Source organism: Trematomus bernacchii, unplaced genomic scaffold, assembly GCF_902827165.1.
Source record: "Trematomus bernacchii unplaced genomic scaffold, fTreBer1.1, whole genome shotgun sequence".
Classification (NCBI taxonomy): Eukaryota; Metazoa; Chordata; class Actinopteri; order Perciformes; family Nototheniidae; genus Trematomus; species Trematomus bernacchii.
The window spans coordinates 2,071,390-2,091,231 of record NW_022987571.1 but is presented as its reverse complement, the minus strand read 5'-3'; the positions used below and the strand labels follow the sequence as shown (position 1 = coordinate 2,091,231).

Below are 19,842 nucleotides of genomic sequence, written 5' to 3'. Positions count from 1 at the left end.
GTGTGTGTGTGTGTGTGTGTGTGTGTGTGTGTGTGTGTGTGTGTGTGTGTGTGTGTGTGTCAAATCCTGCATTAACATTAATGCAGGTGTAAAAAAAGATTGGTTAGTTGGCTCTGTTGTGATTGGTCAACCGCTTAGAGATGTCCCGCCCCTTAGCCTGTAGTACAATGTGTCGGAGTGCTGGCCAATAGAAGCGCAAGCGATACATAGTGATGTCACCATGTTCTGGAAGTAAACAAAGGAGTTGAATGGCATTTCAGAGGGGGTGGGGGGAGACTCCCTCTGAAGGATTTTAACCATTTACATCTACCACTTACATTTACTTTATTACATTCCACCACTGTTAATGGCACGTTTATGAATTCCTCATGACACATCAGGGAACATTTGTCCTGATGTGTCGTGAGGAATTCAACTGAGACTCAACAAATCATATTCAGTGTTGCTGTACTTTTTATGAAGGAGCAGTCTACGTAATAGGAGCTGTGAGCGTGCATGTGAACTGCATCAGACTGCAGTCTCCGACGCTGCAGCTTCATACTATTGGCAGCATCACACACTGCTGCAGAGATCCTGAACACACACACACACACACACACACACACACACACACACACACAGAGTGCCGCAGAGATCCTGAACACACCCTGCAGACCCGATCATCCGGACCAGCAGCCCCACAACACGGACTGTACAGGGCCGGAGCACACGGAGACCCCCAGCTGAGGTAAGACCCCCCTCCACAGCGCGCTCTGTCCCGCAGGAGGACCGGCAGATAACCGGGCAGGGACAAGTGTCATTGAACACAGCGCGGAGGACGAAACAGTCTGCAGTCTGCTGTCCTGCAGCATCACTAGTGTGTGTGGACATAGCCTAGGTGTGGGGACACTGTCCAAAACATCCTCCTGGATCTGTGTCACTGCGTCCCAGCAGCATCCTGTCTGAGTTATCGTGACAAACTAAGGATAGTCTGCTGTCTGGGGTTAACGGGAGAATGCTCCGGTGTGTTTCTGTGTTTGTGTCTCTCTGCCCTCTCCTCATGTATCAGACGTCCTGAGTTCTGCTGACTCAGCGCTGCTAGGCTCCGCTGCGGACATCCCGTGATCAGCACCTTTATTCTAGACAAGGTGCACGCGCATCACGGCCCGACCCATCTCCATCAGCTGCAGCCTCAGAACACAGGTGGGAAGAATACTCAGATCTTATAATTAAGTAAAAGTACTAATACCGCGGTGTAGAAATACTCAGTTACAACCTGCATGCAAAATGTTCCTATGTAAAAATACCAAAAATATCAAATCAGAAAGTAGGCCTACTCCTGATCCAAAGTTACCATTTTTGGAATAATATAATATCACTGGAGTTGAAATGGTAATGCATTATTGTCTATCATTTTAATTATGCAGTATTAGTTGATTTTATTATTGTATTGATATAATAAAACTGCAAAAGTATCGTGTAACTTGTGTTGTGAATAATTGTAGTGAACAAAGTACAATATTTGCTGCCAAGATTGATTAGAGTAGAAGTATATAGTAGCATAAAATGAAAATACTCAAGTAAAGTACCTCAAAAATGAGTACCTGAGTAAATGTACTGAGTAACTTTCCACAAAGGAAAATAAATAACCTCTGCACTAACTTGACAACACAGGGCAGGCAATAAGAAAACATTTAGCAGCTTGATGACACCCAAAATAATCACTTTGACGTCACATGCACAGCTTCTAGAAACAGCTCTGCATCGTACAGTAGGCTGTGTGAGGAATTCAACCCCTCAACTTCCTGCATGGACGCCATGTGATGCTCTCTGCTGGGAGAGGCTGTTGTTTGTGGATTATGACGTTATTGATGTCAGACATCTGTCAGTGTTGTTCGGGAGGAGTATTACGTTTTTTGGCTCATTTAATTTCCTATTATATTGCATATATGTTCGCCTTTTGCTTATTATTAGCCTGTCAAATAAACTAATCTGACATAATACACACAACATAAAGCTGAGTAATCTTCTTCAATGCCTTTATCTTTGTTGAAATTCTATTTACAAAGATAAAGGCATTTACAGTATGAATAATATGCACCAAAAAGGAAATAAATCTAATAGGCGCCATCTGTAATGTAATCTGTAATCCATTGGACTGTTTACATCCGTGACATCACCTCCTAACACTCACACTTCTGTTGGCTAGCGCTCCAACACATTGTACCTGATAGGCTAAGGGGCGGGACATCTCTAAGCGGTTGACCAATCACAACAGAGCTGGCCAGGTAACCAATCAGAACAGACTGGGCTCTGGTTTCAGACAGAGGGTGAAAAGAGGTGCTGCAGCACAGGCAGTATGAGAAGAATAAAGAGCTTTTTGAACATGAAAGCCTGGAGACATGTCCCAGTAGAGACACTAAATACTCATTTGAATCTGAACATTTGTAGAATATGTCCTCTTTAAGAGTTATGAAGTTGAGACAGTAACGTCCAACAAGGAAAATTGCAATAATCTGATATATTCTCTGAATCACGCTTTCACATTGTTGAAAGGGTGTTTGCAGCACCTTTTCTATATTCTGCAGATGTGTTGTCAAGTTGGTGTAGATGTTTTTTTCGTTTGTATTTACGACTTTGTGCTTTTAAATATGTATCAATTCTGAAGCTGGAGCACGTTACCCCTAAAGGAAATGTGTCAGGCCGCTGCAGATCCTGTGTCAGCCAACATTATATTCACTCTCAGATCAATGCTGGAACAGAAACAGTAAATAATGTTTAAGGATCAATGTGACAGTCTCATAAACTCAGACTAATTAAAAAACATTATTATTACTAAGTGAGCTAGTTATACACCATGGTGGCAGGGAACATTAGGAGGAGAATGTTGTAGCATCATTATATTAACACTAATATGTACCTGGACATTAGTCGCGGGACATCTCCAGAAAAGTCCATATAGTTCTTTTATAAAAATGGTTATATCTCTCACAGGCTCCGCCCTCTACTGGACTCTATGGGTACTACCTTATCATGCAAGCATTCACCTACTGAGACTTCTATAGACGTAGCTGGCCCCAGGGCGGGCCTACCTGAATGCGCGCGCATCTCACCGTATAAAAGGAGGCCTCGCCTCCTGACCGTCATCCCTTTCTCTTCAGCGAGCGGGAGTGAACACTGAGCAAAGACGTGAATAGAGAAAGAGAAGAAAAGCATGGACTCACCACTCCCTGCCCGACATGCCCTGGCCTGATCGCTGGCGGCGGAGCGTGTGGGCTTACCACTCCCCCCACCGCTGCCACCGAGGCCATTAAACCGCCTTCGACAGGGGTTTTACGGCCCGGTGCATCCGGCACAGCCGGCCTTCGTCTCGCCCTCAGTGCCTGATATCTGGCAGTGTGTGGAGGCGACGTGGCGGCAGCCATTGAGGACGAAGCCCCCGATAGCAGCCATGGCAGGTATCATCAGGGTGCAGGGCCGCTCGGACACGGCGTGTCCCGGTGTGCCCCCCCTCGACGAGAGTCTGGCGGCCCATCTGCTTCCGCAGGCAGCTGGTTGGGCGGAGGGAAAGAAACCTCTGACCCTGCTGCCGCAGGACCGAGACACCTTAGAATATTTGGATAAAATGTTCAGGCTCGGGGCACAGATGGCGGCTGCGGCGAATAATCTCGGTGTGTTGGGTGTCTCCCTGTTTACCCCTCAGACGGACACCCCGCCCTCCCGCCTCAGGACGGGAGCGATTATCCGGACCGCTGCGTTGGTCAGATGAATAATCTGATCCATGGAGTGGCCGCCTCAGCGGGGCGGATGATGTCCTTGGCCACAGTGGCGTCGTGTCACGTGTGGCTAGGACTCACCGCCCTATCCAAGAAGGACCGAGAGGATCTCCTTGGAGCCCCCGTGTCCACGGAAGGGCTCTTCGGATCGATATCCTCAGTCACCCAGTGCTTCAGCCGCCTAGAGGAGGAGAGGGTGCAGCTTAGCCGCATGCTACCGCTGGCTCTTCCTCAGGCGCCGCAGCGCACTCCTCCACGGGCTTCCCTGCAGGCGAGGGAGCGCAGCGCGACGGTGAGACGAAGGGAGAGGCGCCGGCACGGAGCTCCCGTGCCTGCGGCGCCCTCCACCTCTTCGGCCCACCCCGTGGAACCGGCGTACCGGCACTCACAGGGGCGGGCTGCCCGACCTCGGCAGGCTCCGCAGCAGCAGAGAACGGCCGGGTGGGGTGCTCCGTCTTCGCGGAGCTGACTGGCGGGGGGAGGAAGCGTCTCGACGGGGGGAGAAAATCTCTCCACCCGGGACGCCAGGGCGAATCCTGCCTCTTCCCTGTATAATGCACAGATCCCTACGTTATCCAATAAACATGAGGGTGATCTGTATCCAAGTCTGAGTGTCATTTTTTTCCACAATTCTACACTCACACACAATGTTGACCGTACAAATTCCCCACTCGCTGCCCCAGCTGTAGCTCCTGTAAAGGAGGTAGCTAGTGGGCATGCGCAGATGAGAGTGATAAACTGCAGGAAGTGCTATCAGAGCGCTATGCGGGCACAGGGGCATTATGGCCGGCGTATTACTGTCACACACTGAACACACTACGCCTAGAGTAAAGACTCAGATTAATGCACTTTACCGTAGTGGTAAAGGGGACATTATGGTGGAGCTCACACAAGAGCGCGCAGCGGTGCGTTCAGGGACCTCAGTAAGAAATCGGCCCTTTCTGTGTCGACCCTCCATGAGGAGAACTTCCCTTCACGGGGAGTTTTGCGGCGGAACGGGTCACCAGGGAGTAGTGGTGGTCTAATGGATAGTGAGGTGGGCTGAAGATCGGAAGGTTGTGAGTTCAAATCCCGCCTGGAACACCACCACTAGTGTGCCCTTGAGTAAGGCACTTAGCCCTTAGTTACTCCAGGGAGAATGTCCCTGTAATTGGTCATTGTAAGTCGCTTTGGATAAAAGCGTCAGCGAAATGAAATGTAATGTAATGTAATGTAATGTATCACAGCTTCATAGCTGGAGCCCCACAGCTGAGGGCTTGTCCCCTAACACAATGTTATGGCGAATGGAAACTCAGCTGTGTGTTAACAAAGTGGATGGACAGGACGCTGAAACGGGGCTATTCACTCCAGTTTCGCAGCATCCCACCTCCATTCAAAGGCATGCGAGAGGTAAAACTATCATCCCAGGAGGAGATGGGTTTCCTCTCAGCAGAGATTCAGGCGGTGTCTGTTGTGCACCCTCAGCACAGAGAAAAAGGGTCTTTATTCCATGTATTTCCTGGTTCTCAAAAAGACAGGGGAATTCAGACCCATTCTAGATCTCCGGGGCCTGAATCCGCACATTGCCTGCAGAAAATTCCGCATGTTAACTATAAAACAGTTAATGGGGTTAGTGCAACCTAGACGACCTCATAGTCATGGCCAGGTGCAGGGAACAGGCAATGCTTTCCACAGCGCAATTGATCCTACACCTAACCAAGTTGGGCTTTGATCAATTGGAAAAAGAGCACCCCCATACCTCACCAACAGGCGTTGTATTTGGGAGTGGTGCTCGATGCAGGCGCGCTGCGTGCCACCCTGTCAGAGAGCAGACGTGCGTCCCTTCTCAGGGCGGTGCACAGGCTGCGACAGGGGGCAACAGTGACAGCTTTAACTGTCATGCAGACTCTGGGTCTCATGGCGGCTGCTCACGTTGTGGTCCCGCTCGGGTTACTGCGCCGCCTGCAGAGGTGGTTCTCCAGCCTGCGTTTAGATCCCAAGAGGCACAAACGACGTCTGGTGACCATCCCCCCCTCAGTGGAGGGCAACCTCCGGTTCTGGGGGTCCCCGGATCACCTCCGGAGGGGGTCTCCACTGGGACGGGTGTCCTCCTACATCACAGTGTTCACGGACGCGTCCAGAACAGGATGGGGAGGGACCTGCCTGAAGAGAGCTATAGGTGGGTGCTGGTCTCTAATGGCGCATTCCCACCACACGGTCGGCCTCGGCCTCGCTCGGTACTGCTAGGCCGCGTTGGGCCTTGTTAGGGCCGGCTCACTTCATGCTGCGCTTCCATTACAGTTTAGGAACTGGGGTAGTATCTATAGTAACGCAGTGTAGGCGGAGCCGTGACGTCATCTTCAATGAGAACCCCAGAAAAACAACACAGCCGTTAGCTGTTAGCACTCAGAGCTCACAGCTCCTCCATATATGTTCAGAAACTAGACAAAAGTTAAACAAGTACAAACCACAGACTGTTTGTGTCATGGCGAATACAGTCGCTGGTTTATTTATGTCTGTATAGGCCGTTAGAGCATATATTGAGTTAGCTTAGCCAATCTCCATTTAGAAAACACGCATTTTAAAAGGTTTTTCGCCTGCCGTCTGTCTGCAGACTTGTCAAAGCATTAATTCATGGTTTTTACTAACCGGTATCAGTATGTTGTTACTTCGGCATCATTTTGAAACGTGTATTACAATTAAATCACGGTCAAATATGTTCATCTTGTTGTAGTTGTAGCCCCCTTGCCAGCGATTCTCTCTCTAGTTTAGCATACTCAGCCCTGTTTGTTGGCCCCGATAGAACCACGATTTTGTCGGGCCAGAAAAGAGGTGAAAAAGTACCCCCGGGCCGGAACTAGGCCTAGTGGAAGCGCAACCAAAAACGGGCCCGGCACGACACGGAACGCTTAAACCACGCTCCGCGCCATGGTGGAAATGCCCCATAACAGAAACACGACACAGCAACCTCCTAGAGCTACGGGTAGTAGTGTTGGTCCTCCAGCATTTCATGCCCCTAATTCAAGGGAGACATGTAATGGTCATGAGCGACAACAGCACCATAGTGGCATACATCAACAGGCAAGGCGGAGTCCGCTCCGCCGCCTTGTTGACCACAGCGGAGAAACTGTGGTTATGGGCTTCAGAGGTGGTGTTATCTCTGAGAGCCTTCCACATTCTGGGTCTGGAGAACAGAGGGGCCGACCTCATGTCGAGGGGCGGCCCCCTGCCAGGCGAGTGGGCGCTTCACCCGGAGGTGGTGAAGCAGGTCTGGGCCCAGTTAGGGAGAGCAGAGGTGGATCTGTTTGCCAGCCGGCACAACAGCCACTGTGCCCTGTGGTTCTCCATGGCTCTGCTCGACGACCCGCCCTTGGGGGTGGACGCGTTTGCACACGAGCCATGGCCAAGGAAGCTGCTATACGGCTTTCCACCGCTGCGTCTCATTCTCTCTCTCCTGGGGAGAGTGAGGCGAGAACGTCTGGCAGTCATCCTAGTGGCTCCGGATCGCGTCGGGGCACCGTGGTACTCAGAGATGACACAGATGAAGGTGGGCCAGCCCTGGGCGATCCCCCAGTTCTGGGGGGCGATGTCTCAAGAGGCAGGTGCAATCGGGGCGTTACCCACGCTCGGCCAACCTCTCCAGGCTTGGCTCCTGAGAGGGACAGGCTGAGACAGGGTGGATTGTCTGACAGTGTTATTCAGTCTATCCAGGCAGCTAGAGCGGGATCCACCACAGCCTGTTACAGGCCAAAGTGGCTGAGATTCCTGCGATGGTGTGAGGAGCGGGGAATAGAGCCCCTATCTTTTGAGTTGGGCTCTATTTGATCCTACTTACAGTTATTGGTGGACAGAGGGCTTGCTCATTCTACAGTGAAAGTGTATGCAGCAGCCATCTCGTCCTGCCATGAGGGATTCGACGGCAGGTCAGCCTTTTCTCAGCTGTTGCGGTTTTTACAGGGGGTCAGGAGGCTGCGCCCGGTAGTGCACGTCTCCGCCCCGCAGTGGGACCTGCCGCTGGTGCTCGAGGCTCTGGTCACAGAACCATTTGAGCCTCTGGAGCTCTCCTCCCTGAAAGCACTGTCGTGGAAGACAGCGTTGCTACTTGCCTTAACGTCAGCCAAGAGAGTGTCCGAGTTAACCGCTCTGTCGGTGCACCCGTGTTGCTTGTTGATCCGGGGTGACCAGAGTGGGGCGACACTCAGACCGAACCCCTCCTTTGTGCCCAAGAGCCTAAGGAGTGCGTTCAGGTCGAGGGCTATTCAGTTGGGGGGCTTTAGTCTTCCACCTCATAGTGGGGCCAGGGAAGCTAAACTGCCCCTCCTCTGCCCCTCTGTCCTCTGTCCAAATAACATGCTAGTGCACGCACTAGCATGTTATTTGGAGCGCACGGCTGCCCTTAGACGCACTGAACAGCTGTTCGTGTGCTTCGGGGGCGGGGTGACCGGGAAAGCCCTGTCCAAGAAACGCCTGGCAGGCTGGCTCTGCGAGTGCATTGCACATGCCTACGGACAGGCAGGGAGAGCCTGCCACGCAGGGGTCTGTGCACACTCCACACGGGCTGTGGTTGGGGCAACACAGGACTGGTGAGGAGGGGGGGGGGGGGGGGGGGGGGGGGCTGTGGGTCAGTGGGGACCGATGGTCGGACGGGGGGGAGCCCTCAGCACTGTTTTCCGAGCACACTTTTTGCGAGGTAAGCGCGTCAGGGTGTGCTCTATCGGCCGCAGCCCGGACTTCTCCACAGTTACAACCGAGGGAGAGGTGAGTGAGGCGCAGCGGCTGCTAAAGCCGGTCAGGGACAGTGAGGTGGAACGGTGTTGTTGGACAACAGTGCGTGTATACATCGGGGCTCCGCCCACTGTACCCATAGAGTCCAGTAGAGGGCGGAGCCTGTGAGAGATATAACGAGGGGTTACGTATGGTAAACCTTGTTATATAAACACAGGCAGAGCCCTCTACTCGGGGCACTGTCTGTCCTATACCGCTCGCTGAAGAGAGGTGTAGGATGACGGTCAGGAGGCGGGGCCGCCTTTTATACGGAAGTGAGATGCGCACGCATTCAGGTAGGCCCGCCCCGGGGCCGGCTACGTCTATAGAAATCTCAGTAGGTGAATGCTTGCATGATAAGGTAGTACCCATAGAGTCCAGTAGAGGGCTCCGCCTGTGTTTATATAACAAGGGTTACCATACGTAACCCCTCGTTATGTCTTGTAGAAGAACTGTTGAAGAACCTGCGATCTAAGTTTTTCATACATTACATTAATTACACAGTAGTTGTGTATATGTTATGACAATAAACCTTTGAATCTTGAATCTTGAAAAATGGAATTACTAAAAAAGAGGTGGATCTATATGCTATGGATTACAATGGAAATAAGATTAAATGTGTTGTAGCCCCATGCTCTCTGATATTTTCTTACATGTTTGAAATCCTCTGTGGATTAAGAAGTGGAGTCCCATGATATCTAAAATCAAAGATGCACAAAATCAAATCCACCCTTCGTTGTTGAGTAAAAATAACACCATCATCCCTCCACTTCCTGTCTAACACCAGTGGATGTCAGCATAGAGTCTTCTAAACCTGGCACACACACACACACACACACACACACACACACACACACACACACACACACACACACACACACACACACACACACACACAGCTGGCAGGTTGATCCTCCTTTACATTTCTGCCTTCCAGTGTTAGGAGAAGTACTCAGATCCTATACTTAAAGGGGACCTATCATGCAAAATGCACTTTTATATGTCTTTTATACATGAATATGTGTCCCCGGTGTTGCAGGGAACTCACCAAGTGTCAGAAAACACAACCCTCTCTATTTTCCTCCATAACCAAATCTCTAAAAAAGGGTCTGCAACGGATCTGATAAAAACTGATCCAGATTTGAACACTGTCCTGACGTCAGGACAGTGGCGCTACGGCTATTGGGCCAACTCCACCAATCAGGAGGAGACAGCCACGGCCATTGCCGTTCGAAAGCACTGGAGACGATGTAGTACATATGCCAGGCCAGTAGATGGTGCTGTTCTCACTGAATCTGCCCTTGCAAAAACAGAGCTAAAAAAGTGCAAATTGAGCAAAATGAGGCATGGCTAAAATGCATGATCTGTTTGGTATTTTGAAAAAAAAAAAGTATAAATATGCCTTATATAGGTATGGTCCTACACTATATTATTCAAATATAGCATGATAGGTCCACTTTAAGTAAAAGTACAAATGCTATGGTCTTAAAAAACTACACTTCAAGTAAAAGTCCTGATTTCAAAATGTAACTTAAATAAGAAATCTCATACTCATTCTCACAAGGGCCTATTTCAGAATAATATAAAGTACAGAGGAATTATCAGCTTTAGTGTACTTCATGTAATAACAGCAAGTACTCATCATGCAGAATGAATATTATTTTTGTGTCATTATTTAATCCTGTTTTTATACTTGTAGGTGCATTTCAGTATTGTATTTGTTAAAATGGTCAGAATGTAGATACTAGAAATACTGTGCAGCCTAACCCTTAGTATGACAGTACTGCATTACACCATATCAGCTTATCGAGTGTTTATATATGAACAACTGTTCACAGTAACTGTGTTAAAATAAATGTAGTGGAAAAAAGTTCAATATTTGCCTCTGAGATGTAACGGAGTAGAAATATGTGGAAATACTCAAGTAAAGTACCAATATGACAAAAAAGTTAATGTATTTAGTTCCTTTCCACCACAGCTGCCTTGCCTTTACCAACATATCAGTTGAATTAAGTCAAACACAGGGACATCATTGTCTCTGTCCATATCCTTTTGTCTTTATTTTCCCAAACCTTTAACGCTCCTCTCTATAGATCAGCTGTATTCCGTCTCTGACTGAACCCTCTTCTGTCCTCTGTCCACCAGCAGCACGATGTCTGTCAATGACAAAGACCCCATGCCTGCAGTGGCGTCCCTCTCCCCGGGACAACTGCAGTCCCTCCTCAAGATGGAGCCCAAGACCCTGGGGGTGAGTCCTGTACACCAGAACACACAACATGCATCCAGGCTGGGAGTAACAGATTACTTGTAAAGGGATTACTTGGTCAGGATACAGAACAAGTAACTGTATTCCCTTACAGTTATATGGAAAAATATGAAATCAGATTACTGTTACATTTCTAAAAATAGTTGATAACTATCAGGATTACAGTGTTAGCAAAACCTAAAAAGATCATAGTGTTTGTTGTAAAGGATCAGATGTTCTCTCTGCTCTTAGAGCTGTACTGTTCTGTAGGATAATACTTCAAGTGGGAATACTTCTACTGCCTGAATCTGCTTTATGGTTTTCACTTTCTTTGCTTCATTTCTTCTGTTTTTAATTCAGCAGGTGAACCTATATGTTCATAAAATAGTGTGTGTGAGCTTAACTGTGTGTATTAAACTAAGACGGAGCATTTTCTGTCAGCTCAGGTTTTATTTCTGCTTTTGTAAACTGTAGGATGGCTCATGTGTTTCATTGTTGGTGTATAGGCTGCTGTCTGAATCTGCTGAGTGAAAGGAAGGTCTTCCTATCAATAAGATCATTTCTGATCCTAAATATCATGGTTTCTTCTTTCCTAAGGTCACATTGTTCTGTTGTCTTACATAATACACTTAAGTTAAAAAAAAACGTATTGATATTTACTTTTTTTATTTTATTGTATCCATTGCATTTTATATTGAGGTAACAGAAAGTAATCAGGTTACATCCCTTTATATTTTGTTTTCAGATTAGTTTACTGATTAACAATTGTGTACAGGTACCTAGTAATGGTAACAGGATACTTTTTGAATGTAACCCAATCCTGCATGCATCCTGTACAAAGTACCAGCAGACTGAAATGATAACCTCACACAGGGAAATGAGAGATGGCTTGGTCTTGGATTCTGACTTAAAAGTCTACTCCAGTGCAACTTCCTCCATAGAAGGCTCTGCATTTCAGATGTTTTGCCATAATCTGAATGCACCTGTTGGACTCAAAGTGCTGATCACCCCCCCTGTAGGCGATCCAGATCGTTATCGGGGTTCTGATCCTCTGTCTGAGTGCCTCTGTGCTCCAAGTCCACGAGGTGCACTTCACAGGAGACGTGGCCCTCTTCCTGGTGGTTGTCATACAGGTGAGTGAGCGGTACATCATGCTGCCATGCTTTCTCGTCTAGATTTAATTTAGGAACATGAACATGTCATTAATATGCACGCTGCAGCCCCCCCTCCCTCTGGAACTCCCTACCCAGTCACATTCGAAAGGCCAACACTCTTGAATCCTTCTCAAGAGGATGTTGCCTCCCCCCCCCCTTTTACTCCGTACTTGGATTAGGACTACTGTTTATGTTTTATTGGTTTTCTTTGTATTGTTTCGGTTCTGATTTGATTTAAAGCGTCTTTGAGCATTAGGAAAAGCGCTATAAAAATCCCATGTATTATTATTAAACTCATGTTTCTTCTAAATGCCGTGCACTGTGACCCCCCAGGTGACCCTGTCTGGTTCAGTGCTGGTCCACAGTGGGAGGAGACCCACTCTGTTCTGGGTGAGTGACAACACGACACACTGTACAACACACAACCCTGTGTGTGTGTGTGTGTGTGTGTGTGTGTGTGTGTGTGTGTGTGTGTGTGTGTGTGTGTGTGTGTGTGTGTGTGTGTGTGTGTGTGTGTGTGTGTGTGTGTGTTTGTGTGTGTGTGTGTGTGTGTGTGTGTGTGTGTGTGTGTGTGTGTGTGTGTGTGTGTGTGTGTGTGTGTGTGTGTGTGTGTGTGTGTGTGTGTGTGTGTGTGTGTGTGTGTGTGTGTGTGTGGTGTGTGTGTGTGTGTGTGTGTGTGTGTGTGTGTGTGTGTGTGTGTGTGTGTGTGTGTGTGTGTGTGTGTGTGTGTGTGTGTGTGTGTTTTCTGAATGAAGATCGGATTGATCAGGCTAAGCTAACGCAGTATATGCTCCGTCCGTCCACACTCACAACAACGGCCTACAGACATAAATATAGCAGCGACTGCATTCTCCATGACACAGACAGTCTGTGGTTTGTACTTGTTTAACTTTTGTCTAGTTTCTGAACAGATATGAGGAGCTGTGTCCTCTGAGTGCTAACAGCTGATGTTGTGGTTCAACGTCAGTGAACCACAGGCTGAGATCCTCACCGCTGATTGGCTACCGCGAGATTGCGTCACGCGAATTTCACGCTCGAGTTGAAAAAATTGAACTCGAGCGTTTGTCGCGGCCCCCTTCAATCGCCTCAATCGCGTAGTGGAATTCGCATCAACCGCTTCATGTGCGCGAGCGAATTTGCGTCTGTCCGCGTCTCTACATTGACTTTACATGTAATCGCGCCGCCCCCAAACATCGCATCGCGTCCGGTGGGAACGCAGCATTAGACATTTTGTTCAGCAGGATAATCTCCACATATTAGCACCACTTTATGATTATTGAAAGGTAAACGTAATCGTCAATAGTAAAAAGCTAATGTTAGGCTTTCAAAGAGCTAGTCACGGTCACATGGCTGCACATCACAACCGCTAAGCTAAAGGCGGCTAATGTTTTGGATGATGATGTTTAGTGGTCCCCTTTAGCCACTTGTTGGCAACTACTGTTTTTAAGACAAACAGAAGCTTCAGACATTCACCAGCAGGGTATTTACTGATGTATTTTATGTTTAGTACAAAACATGCAAATCTCTTCAGCTTGTTAACTACAGACCTTATTTGAGGCATTTCAAAAACACTTTGGAAGAACATTTACACGATATGTGGGAACTGCTAAAATGTTAACCCATTTCCGTACACATTCCTGTATAACTCTACAATCTGTTATCTTTTGAACATAGAACATTTCATAATTGAAACATTGTTTTAAACAATGCGTTACTGTATTATGTGTTTGTCTGTGAATATGATTTTCATAGTGGTGTAAGATGAAAGATGTTCAAATGGAAAACCAGCCCTGTTCCCTTATCTGTTTCATTCATTTTCTCCAAAGGTTTGCCTTTTCTAGGATCATTGTCTTTTATTGCAAAGTAAATGAAATACAGCGTTCTCATTATTACTGGCCAATGGAGGCTGTAGGAGCCAAAACGTTGATTTATTATTTCTATTATTTAATCATTTAATGTATGTAATGGAGTATAATTGTTTGGTGTCATTTGATTGGGATCCGCAGCCACGGTTGGGCGGAGCGGCTGATTGGTGCTGCGATTGCCTCAGCTGGTTAAAAGAGTCCTGCTGATTACACTCTGGGTGCTATTTTGGTTGTGAAGCCACACGGTTTTTTGACCGCTGCATTGCACTGCAGAGAAGATATGATTTGTTTATTTAAGTGAAGAAAACTGTTTCAATATCGTCTGGTAAGATACCTTCATTTGTGTTTGAAGAACAAAACGAACATGGAAATAAATGTACCAAAAACGAACAATATATCTCTGAGTGATGTGTGAGCGCGTCGACCAGGCGCTAAAACCAAAGAGCAGAGCTTAAAGGTGGAAAGATGGCTCTTATAGAGGCCAAATGTGAAGCCTGCTGCAGAGTGCTGCCTGTAGACAGATGCAGCATCGGAGAGCACTGTGTTTTGTGACATTATTGAACATGACACTTTCTGATCTGCAGGTGAAGGTTGTGCTAGTGCTGCACCTCATCAGTGCTGCGTTCTCCACCGCCGCCCTGGGTCTGATGTCCAAACACCTGCCGTACCGCCAGGACTCGTACCACTGTGAGCACTGCCACCGGCTGGAGCTGCACGCCGTGGTAATGTCCGCCAAACCTGCAACCTGAGCACTTACATGTAGATTGAAGGTGTTAATGATGATCAAACAATCTGTGCTAAGAGAATATAGCTACTAATGTAACAACAAAGTTATGTTACAGCCTCAGGACTTAAATCCACATGACTGAACTACATCTCCAACATTAACTTGGATCATTGATACAAACTAGCCTCAGTGTGTCTGTCTTTGGGAGATGTGAGTCTTGCCTGGTGCAAGACTGAAACAATGTCTGCAGGACAGAAACAAAAGAATCCCTCTCAGATTATACTCTCATACTTTGTTTTGATGAAACTCAGAAGGTGTTTCCATAGTTACAACAGTGACTTATAGGCAACACCTGTGCAGTCACACTGGACAATGTTAATTATTGGTCAGGGACACAAAACACCGGTGATCAAAATGCCAAACCCTTATTGCCAGCTGTTTGTCACGGATTAAGGTTGGACCCAAACGCAGTTAGAGAGGGGGGCAGGTTTACGTAACCACAATCAAGCTTTAATTAAGAAAAAGCTGATTTCACACAAAAAACAAGGGGAACCATGCAAAAATACCAAATCAAAAAACTGAACAAGGATAGATTGGCTGTGGGAAACAAGTGGCAGAGAAACGAGAAGGAACACTTGGAAACCGGCAGGGACGAAATACACCACACATGTAGGACCGACAGGACCAGAGAAGACGAACCAAGGGGAGTAGGGACTATACACACACACACAAGATTACACAATACATAACATTTGTGTAGACAAAACACAGCTGGAGAAGGGAGGCAGAAACACAGGACAGCAGGTGAACACAATCAGACACACAGGCAGGAAAACTAGAAGACAGGAAGTCAAACCAGAGAAGACACAAAGAGGAAATACATTAAATGTTAAAATGTTAAGTTAAAGTTTCAAAATATGTGTTATTTGAAAAAAAAGAACTGTAAGGAGGAGAGCTAACCTACATTATAGGTGTGTAGGTAGATGTGAACATGTTTCAAACTAACCGTAATGAATCAAGTCTTGATGGAAATTGTCATGCCGTAGAGCAGGCTACAGAGCCTCACTGACCCTTAGGATCACATGGTTTCATAGTTGACATTACATGTTGTGAAAAAGCAGACTCCATGTTTCTCTGTCTTTACGTCCACTGCAGCAACATTGTTTCAGGAAATGCACCGGGCTGATCGAGCAAAAGTGTAAAGTAAGTGACTGACTACTGTTATAACTCGTACTTAGTAGAGTGCATGGAGAAGACAGAAATGAAACACTTGTGTTGAAGTCAGTGTCACGGTCAGAGACACTCAGCTCCCCCTGACCCCCCCCCCCCCCCCCCCCCCCCCCCTCTGCTCTGGGGCTTCTCTCTGCAGCTGCTGATCGACGGGATCCTGGTGACCCTGGTGATCTTCCTGGTGCTGGAGCTGCTGATCTGCATCACTGCCATGCTCTTCGGGCTCAGTGTGCTGGCTGCGGGGGGGGCACAGGTATGCTCCTATTGATACTGCAGCATGTTGAGTTGACTCAGATGGAAGTACCCAGGGGTTAAATTGGGCCAGGGCTGTCCGGGGCTCAGCCCCGGCACATAGGATGATGCTCTGACGTCATCACCCTCGCACATTTGTCATATGTTTACAAAAAACGATATGTTAAAACTTTTCTCGTTCTTAATAGATATATTTAAGGTCGATATGTGTTGACTTTATTTTAAAATAGCAGATCTCTGTGACCGGATATAGTTTTTCGGCTTAGTGAACGTGTGTCTCTGCTCCGATATGATACAGATAATGGAGCAGTTACTTAGGGCCTCACACAGTATAGCCCCCCCCCCCCACATATCAAATCCCAATTGAACCCCTGGAAGTACCATTAAGAAACGTAGATACATGCTTAACTAGAATAAGTAATATGGGGGAGTAGTTGTGTCAGGGTTGAGAGGGTGACTTTAAAAACCTGATGACTTTCTCTTACTGTAGATTACCTCAATATCAAATGCAATGCAAATAAATAAAAGAGGAAAGAAATATCAATAAGATGTGGATTATGTAATGTGTCCTTAAAAAAGAAGAAACCAAGATATTTAGGATCAGAAATGATTTGATTGATAGGAAAAGTTACTTTTCATGAAGCATATTCAGGCAGCAGCCTATACACCAACACTGAAACACATGAGCACATACTACAGTTTAAAAAAGAAGAAGAAACCAAGATATTTAATATTAAAAACGTGTCCTCTGGTAAGAGCAGCAGAGGTCACGACCTTATTACTGAGTACTTATTCTGATATATTGGGTACATAGTTAAAACGTGTGTGTGTGTGTGTGTGTGTGTGTGTGTGTGTGTGTGTGTGTGTGTGTGTGTGTGTGTGTGTGTGTGTGTGTGTGTGTGTGTGTGGTGTGTGTGTGTGTGTGTGTGTGTGTGTGTGTGTGTGTGTGTGTGTGTGTGTGTGTGTGTGTGTGTGTGTGTGTGTGTGTGTGTGTGTGTGTGTGTGTGTGTGTGTGCAGGCTCCCAGACAGAAGCCTGTTTACCCACAGACCCGCCCCCCCCCCTGTTCCAGCTGTGCAGGTGTTTCCAGCTGTGGACGAGACTTCTCAGGTAGCACACAGTCTTTGATACTGACATATTATTTGTTCAATAACCAATATGTTTATTGACTTGTGTTTTGTAAGCTAGAAATGTTAAATAGGTACAATACAGTTTTCTTTTAATTCTGAGAAAAAATACTTTAAAATGCTGACTTTAATCTCAGGATTCAGAAAATTCATTTTTGGTCAGATCTCAAAAGTTGTGGCTTTAATCCTCCTCCATAAAAACGTATTTTTGCACTTGTACTGTATCTTATATATGGATTCATTTTCTAGACATGTGTAACTTCACAGGAGTCAGACTATGTTTGCGCATCACCCCATTATACTGTAATAGTTTTATCAAGACTATATTTGTAAGATATTTTTAAATCTCTCCTAGAATTTAGCAGACAGTCCATCATGGCGTGACATACATTTTATCCTTTGCACTGGACATTTCCTTTACGGTTAGTTTATGGTCTTAGATTCTTGTGCAATTCATCGTCAAGCTATCTGAGGACCTGTGTCAACATGGTGCTTTTATTGGTGGTACTTGTATTTGATTAATAAGGCAAGTCCCTGATTAGTGTAAATGTTTTGGCAGAGTACATCACCAAATGATGAATACGTTTGGTTTCTGGAAGTGTTTGCATGACCCTGATGGTGGAGAAATAAGAGTCCTGTATAGTCCCTTCAATCTGTGTTTAACAAGTTGTTCAGTAGTAAGCACCACAACACAATGTTGGTTCAAAGGTTTTATTTACAGGAGGTATTGAATGTGAGGGGAGTGATAGAGAAGGATGAGGGATGTCTTCTGTCAGTCAGGCAGAGGGACACTCAGGATGGGGGGTCTCTGGCATGTTTCTGCCTGATCAATTCAAGCCCCTCAAACGTTACCCAGAATGAGACAAACATATGTGCCAGATTAAATAGAAAGAGATAAAGGGAGGCCGAAAGAGGGGATGAATGGTCCAGGGGGTGTGGGGGGGAGTGATGAAGACAAACAAGGCCAGATGTGTTTACTGGAATAACTTAGCAGGTGATGAGAGGTGAGCTTGAGGAGGGGTCCTGCTCCCAAACCTCAGTTAACTTATTAACTTCATGTTCCTGTTTGATCTGCTTTCTGTGTCGACAGGTGGCTGTCATTGTAACTGAGGCCGATTCAGATCAGGTGGAGGAGATCTCCACCCCCCCCACTGAACCCCAGGTGGAGCCCATCGAAGATGTGACCTCAGAGCCCTGAACTCAACACACACACACACACACACACACACACACACACACACACACACACACACACACACACACACACACACACACACACACACACACACACACACACACACACACACACACACACACACACACACACACACACACACACACACACACACACACACACACACACACACACACACCTCCCTCCCTCCCTGTGGTGTCATGTCAGTCAGAGTGTAAATATGGATGTCAGCCTCTTGGCGACCGGAACAATAAGAACTGTTTACATTCTGATTAGGATTGATGACTCATGAATCAAAGTGAGAGCAAATGCTGATGACAGCAGTGCACGGTAATAAACATCAGAAGAATTGGTCAAAATTAAATGTGGGGGTCCCAACACGGTGTCCAAGGTTTCCATCCTGCCCTTTCACTCCTGCCATGACATGAATACACACTCAGTATTAGCACTGCTACACCTACAAACTGAACAAACTGAAACGTTGACTTTAACTAAATGTATTATGTCAACATATTTCACATTAATGTATTAGGTTAGATGAAAGCATTCATATTAAGTTGAACCTAATCTTTTTGATTCAAATGGAATGTTATGGGTTTCAACTAACCTAATACAGTTATGTGAATATCTGTTGACGTAATTTATTTAATTAAAGTCAACGTTTCAGTGTGTTCAGTGCACTACAGTGTGTTGTGGTTCTGATGTTGATCAGTGTTACTAGTCATTTATTCTTCAAATAATATCGTCACTAAAATAAGTAGAGAGTAGAACAAATCTAGAGACATAAAACCAGAGAAGGATTCTGAGCTAGCGAGGGGGGAGAGGAAATGTTCACTCCACTGATACTCTGTGCACACTGCGTGTTAGTTACAGTGAAGGCCGATTCAATATGTAAGCTTGCACTTTGTTTTGCCTTTCAAATATCTCAAACTGCTCTTGCCATAATTGACTGTTGAAATAAAATGTTGTTGTCTAACCTTTAACCTTTTTAGTGTGTTCATGCACATTCAAACTGGCCTTGATGCTATTACAGAATTCATTGATACAAGAGTATGACGACAGCAACTCTACTCTCTATTGTTCATTCATTGTTTGTTCTTTTATTTTTAGACCTGTTATCTTGAAAGTTGGGAGAATGAAATCAGTCACCAGAGGGCGAAAGTGTTCAGACGCATGAATGATTTTCCAAAAATCTATCTATACTGTATCTTCTTCTTCTTCTTCTTCTTCTTCTGGGCTCTGACATTACTCTGGAGGAACTGACCTCTGCGGTGACACAGATGGCCTCCGGCAAGGCTCCGGGCATAGACGGTTTACCTGCAGACTTTTTTAAACATTTCTGGAGTATTCTAGGACATGACTTGTTGGACGTGTTGATGGAGACTCTGCTGGCTTCCTGTAGGCGTGCAGTGATTTCACTGTTGCCTAAGAAAGGAGATTTAACCTTGCTGAAGAATTGGAGACCTGTGGCTCTCTTATGTACGGACTATAATATACTGTCAAAGGTTTTAGCTAACAGACTGAAGTGTTTTATTGACTTTCTTATTGGT

The 19,842-nt window shown here is 46.3% G+C and overlaps 1 protein-coding gene across 3 annotated transcripts; it reads left to right on the top strand.

The window, feature by feature from the left end:
* The first annotated feature begins 610 nt into the window (after positions 1-610).
* Positions 611-18,337, top strand: si:dkey-81h8.1 (uncharacterized protein LOC100034657 homolog). 3 transcript variants are annotated; one of them, XM_034126245.1, is made up of 10 exons: positions 611-727; positions 1,049-1,182; positions 10,647-10,746; positions 11,763-11,876; positions 12,231-12,287; positions 14,347-14,484; positions 15,645-15,692; positions 15,859-15,972; positions 16,990-17,080; positions 18,188-18,337. In XM_034126245.1, the coding sequence occupies exons 3-10, from the start codon at positions 10,651-10,653 to the stop codon at positions 18,205-18,207; spliced, it is 678 nt and encodes a 225-aa protein (XP_033982136.1). In that variant the 5' UTR covers positions 611-727; positions 1,049-1,182; positions 10,647-10,650; the 3' UTR covers positions 18,208-18,337. The 3 variants fall into 3 exon arrangements, with proteins under 3 accessions (XP_033982136.1, XP_033982135.1, XP_033982137.1); XM_034126244.1 differs by having other exon boundaries at positions 10,644-10,746; XM_034126246.1 differs by lacking the exon at positions 15,645-15,692 and having other exon boundaries at positions 10,644-10,746.
* The last annotated feature ends 1,505 nt before the right edge of the window (positions 18,338-19,842 follow it).